The 4,323-nt window shown below is 41.0% G+C and overlaps 1 protein-coding gene across 1 annotated transcript; it reads left to right on the forward strand.

Moving 5' to 3' along the window:
- Positions 1-3,070: 3,070 nt before the first annotated feature.
- Positions 3,071-4,015, forward strand: LOC144295369 (olfactory receptor 51I1). Its single transcript, XM_077867758.1, has one exon. The coding sequence runs from the start codon at positions 3,071-3,073 to the stop codon at positions 4,013-4,015; it is 945 nt and encodes a 314-aa protein (XP_077723884.1).
- Positions 4,016-4,323: the final 308 nt, after the last annotated feature.

Below are 4,323 nucleotides of genomic sequence, written 5' to 3' on the forward strand. Positions count from 1 at the left end.
ACTCAGGAACAAGTGGATTACCCTGTTTTGTCCACCCTATGAGATTATATTCTTTCCCATCCCTCGTTTTTTTTTTCTTTTGCTATTTATTTTATTTTTATAAATTTATTTTTTATTGGTGTTCAATTTGCCAACATATAGAATAACACTCAGTGCTCATCCCATCAAGTGCCCCCCTCAGTGTCTGTCACCCAGTCACCCCCACCCCCCCACCTCCCCTTCCACCACTCCTAGTTCATTTCCCAGAGCTAGGAGTCTCTCATGTTCTGTCTCCCTTCCTGATATTTGACTTATTTCACTCAGTATAATACCCTCCAATACCCACCATTTGCTTCGACGTGGATGGAACTGGAGGGTATTATGCTGAGTGAAATAAGTCAATCGGAGAAGGAGAAACATTACATGATCTCATTCATTTGGGAAATATCAGAGATATTGTCTTTAAACCTGGGTCAGGAGAAAGAGCGATGTTTAGAGGGGGAATAGAGAAAAGAAATTCTACTAGTTAAATGATTCCTTTGAATTCTCATTTGGAGGAGAGGAAACAAAGCAATTGACAAATTCCTTCCCATGGCCCACATACTTTCAGGATTATTACTAATACTCGGATGTTCTCCAGCCTCTAGGCACCATCTAACTTATTCCACTGTATTTACTAAGAGAACTAGGAAAAAATATGGAAATTCTAGAAAGTCAAAAGAATAAGGAGTTGTTAAAAGGAAATAGAGAAGTTATTATGCCTAAATTCCAAAGAGGAACTTTTGTATTTTTTTATATTTTAAATACAGATTTTCCCAGTTTTTTCCCTAGATTTTCCCAGTTTTATTGTGATATTATTAGCATATAACATGTCATTTTAGAGTATACAATGTGATGATTTGATATACATATATACTGCAAAATGATCACGACAATAAGATTAGTTAAGATCTCCATTCTCTACATAATTTCCATTTTGTGTGTTGTGTTTGTGTATGTGAGGTGATAACATTTGATGACTTTCAAGTGCATATTATAGTATTGTGAATTATAGTCACTCTGCTCTAATTAGATTCACAGAATTTATTCATCTTAGGGTTGGAAGCCTGTATCCACTAACATCTCCCCATTTCCCTTACCATCCCCTCAGCCCTGGTAACCACCATTCTTTTCTCTATAGAATGGAGCTTTAATTTTGAGATATTAAGTATGATGGAAATACAGTTACAGAGATATTTTGGATTAAGGCTGAGAAGAATTTTTTTTTAAGATTTATTTATTTGTTTGTTTGTTTGAGAGAGAGAATGTATGAGCTGGAGGGGCAGAGAGGAAGAAAGAATCCAAAGCAGACTCTGTGTTCAGTTAGTGCCCAATGTGGGGCTTAATCTCACAACTATGAGATCACAACCTGAGATGAAACCAAGGGTTGTATGGTTAGCCAAATGTGCCATCCAGGCGACCCAAGGCTGAGAAGTTTTTATAGTATATTTTTCTCAATGTGCACCATTCTGACTACTGTTTACTTTTCCTGGAGTTAGACTGACACTGCTTAAGGATGAAGACAAAGAAAGAAGAGTCAGTAAAAAAATCTACAGAAAGAGATGCTAAGTAGGAGGAAACAGAATTGCCAACAATATTAACTCTGATAAAGAGCTCAAATGGGTGAAGAGAGAGTACGTTTTATTTCAATTTAGCAACAAAGAGGTCACTGGTAAGCATAGAGAAATTTGTTTCAGTTGAAAGAGGGAAGTGTAGAAGCCACAGTGCAAGAAATTGAGCAATGATAGAAGGTTAGGTCAATAAAATTGAAACCCTGACTTTCAGGATCTCCGAATGGAACTGGAAAAGCAGAGACATAAACAAGCCTCCTTTCCATGGCATCCAGAGAAACAGTGCTTCAGAATGTTTGATTAGGAATTAAGGAAGGTAATAGGTAGCAAGAGAGGGAGGATTATGTCTTTATGAAGGTCTGGTCTTGTACATGCTTATTGCCTGAAAGGAAAGAGACAAAAAGGGAGAGGCTGAACATCCAGTACAATAGACTGTTGGGAGAAGTTTCTGAAAGAGATAGCAAGAAATGGAATCTGATGGTGGAGGGCCTGGTCTTAGAGAAGGGGAGACATCTCTTTCTCAGAAACCAAAGGGTAAGAACGGATTAAGATGTGAGTTTAAAATTCAGGTAGTGGTAGAATCACTGTCTGTCACTCTCTTTTCCAATAAAATACCTGAATCTTTGTTTTTTTCCAGCTTTACACCCAGAAGTTGGGTTATAGAATTTATCAAAGGTTGGAGTTTCCTGTATGAATGTGAGGGAGAAGCAATGAGAAAATGAAGGTACCAGTCCCAGTGGGAGAGTGGGTTAGAGAATAAGTGAGGAGAAGCTCATAGACAAACAGACCAGAATGATATGAGAGTTATTGAGACGCCCTGAGCAGTACATGGGCATGAGAAAGTAGGAGAGGTGGAAGGTAGAAAGCAATTAATGGAGTAAAACATAAAGGAATTTAAGATTTTAGAGGTGGAACAATTTTTGGTGATGACATGTCTGAGGGTAGCCATGGGACTAGGAGTCTGAGGAGACGACCAAGATTCTCAAAGTGGTAATAAGTTCACAGAGTAGAAGTTTCATCTGCACCATTGACCTAAGGGTTCCCAAAATCATGGGTGGTGTTTCCTTTTACCTGATTATCTTAATTTCTATTTGTCCCAAATTTCCAGAAGGTGGCTTCTGGGATGAGGTGGGGCAAGTGAAGGGATGATGCACTTTGAGGTGAAGGTTAGGAGCCATCATTCATGCTGTCTCCTACCTTGATGCCTTGTCTGTCATGTGTATTCACCTGATCATCACACTTTCATAGTGTTTCTACCATGGCATAGACAGACTGCTGGGCACTGGTGATAGAGAAATGAGTAGACCCCAGTTACTATCCTCAGAGAGCTCATAGACTAATGGGAGAAGCAGGAATATAGACAAACACTTTCAATCTCTAACCTTTTGTGTTGGAGACAGGATGTCTGAAAGAAAGTGAAGAACTCCCCCAACACATCCTCCGGGGCCCATCTCCCATCTGTATTCTCCCACCTGCCTACCATGTTGAGCTTCAATGATACCCCCTTCCATCCAGCCACACTCCAGCTGACAGGCATTCCGGGGATGCAGACAGGCCATGCCTGGGTTGCCCTGGCTTTCTGCATCCTCTACCTAATTTCCATCATAGGCAACCTCAGCATCCTCACTCTGGTGAGTCGGGAGCCTGCGCTGCACCAGCCCATGTACTACTTCCTCTCTATGCTGTCTCTCAACGATCTGGGAGTGTCCTTCTCTACACTTCCCACTGTGCTTGCTACCTTTTGTTTCAACTACCACCATGTTGGCTTCGATGCCTGCTTAGTTCAGATGTTCTTCATCCACACTTTCTCTTTCATGGAATCAGGCATATTGCTGGCCATGAGCTTTGATCGCTTTGTGGCTATTTGTGACCCATTACGATATGCCACTGTGCTCACCAACAGCCGCATCTTGGCTATGGGCCTGGGCATCCTTGCCAAGAGTTTCATCACTCTCTTCCCTTTCCCTTTTCTGGTAAAACGACTGCCCTTCTGCAAGGGCAGAATTTTGCATCACTCATACTGTCTCCATCCAGATCTCATGAAAGTGGCCTGTGGAGACATCCATGTTAACAACATCTATGGGCTTTTTGTGGTCATTTTCACCTATGGCATAGATTCAGTATTTATCCTGCTTTCCTATGCATTGATTCTGAGAGCCGTGCTGGCCATCGCATCCCAGGAGCAACGGCTCAAAGCACTCAACACCTGCATGTCACACATCTGTGCAGTGCTGGCTTTTTATGTGCCCATAATTGCTGTCTCCATGATCCATCGTTTCTGGAAAAGTGCCCCATCTGTTGTTCATGTCATGATGTCCAATGTCTACCTGTTTGTACCCCCCGTGCTCAACCCGATCATCTACAGTGTGAAGACAAAGGAGATACGCAGAGGGATCTTCAAAGTCCTCTATAAATCCCAGAGCTGAGGAAGGCTACTGAGAGAAGTCCTCTGGAGAAAAGACTGGGACTGGCTAGCCAGCTTTAGAAATGCTCAAACACGGGGAGGGGAACCAGAATCTTGATAATTGTGAATATGGAACTAATAAGAGAGTATCTGACTCAGTAAGATGTCATAAATATATATTGGACATTTACCATGTGAAAAAGCTTGTGCCAGTTGCTTAGAATGTTATAATGGTGAACAAATCATATTAAGAGATAGATGCATCAAGGGAAAAACATAAAAATGAGTAACAGATACACTGAAAAATGTTTATGGAAACAATGAAATTTT

Source organism: Canis aureus, chromosome 23 (assembly GCF_053574225.1).
Source record: "Canis aureus isolate CA01 chromosome 23, VMU_Caureus_v.1.0, whole genome shotgun sequence".
Taxonomy (NCBI): domain Eukaryota; kingdom Metazoa; phylum Chordata; class Mammalia; order Carnivora; family Canidae; genus Canis; species Canis aureus.

Bases quoted from the DNA above. Each gene is read 5' to 3' on its own strand.
- LOC144295369 (XM_077867758.1), top strand. From the start codon at position 3,071: ATGTTGAGCTTCAATGATACCCCCTTCCATCCAGCCACACTCCAGCTG.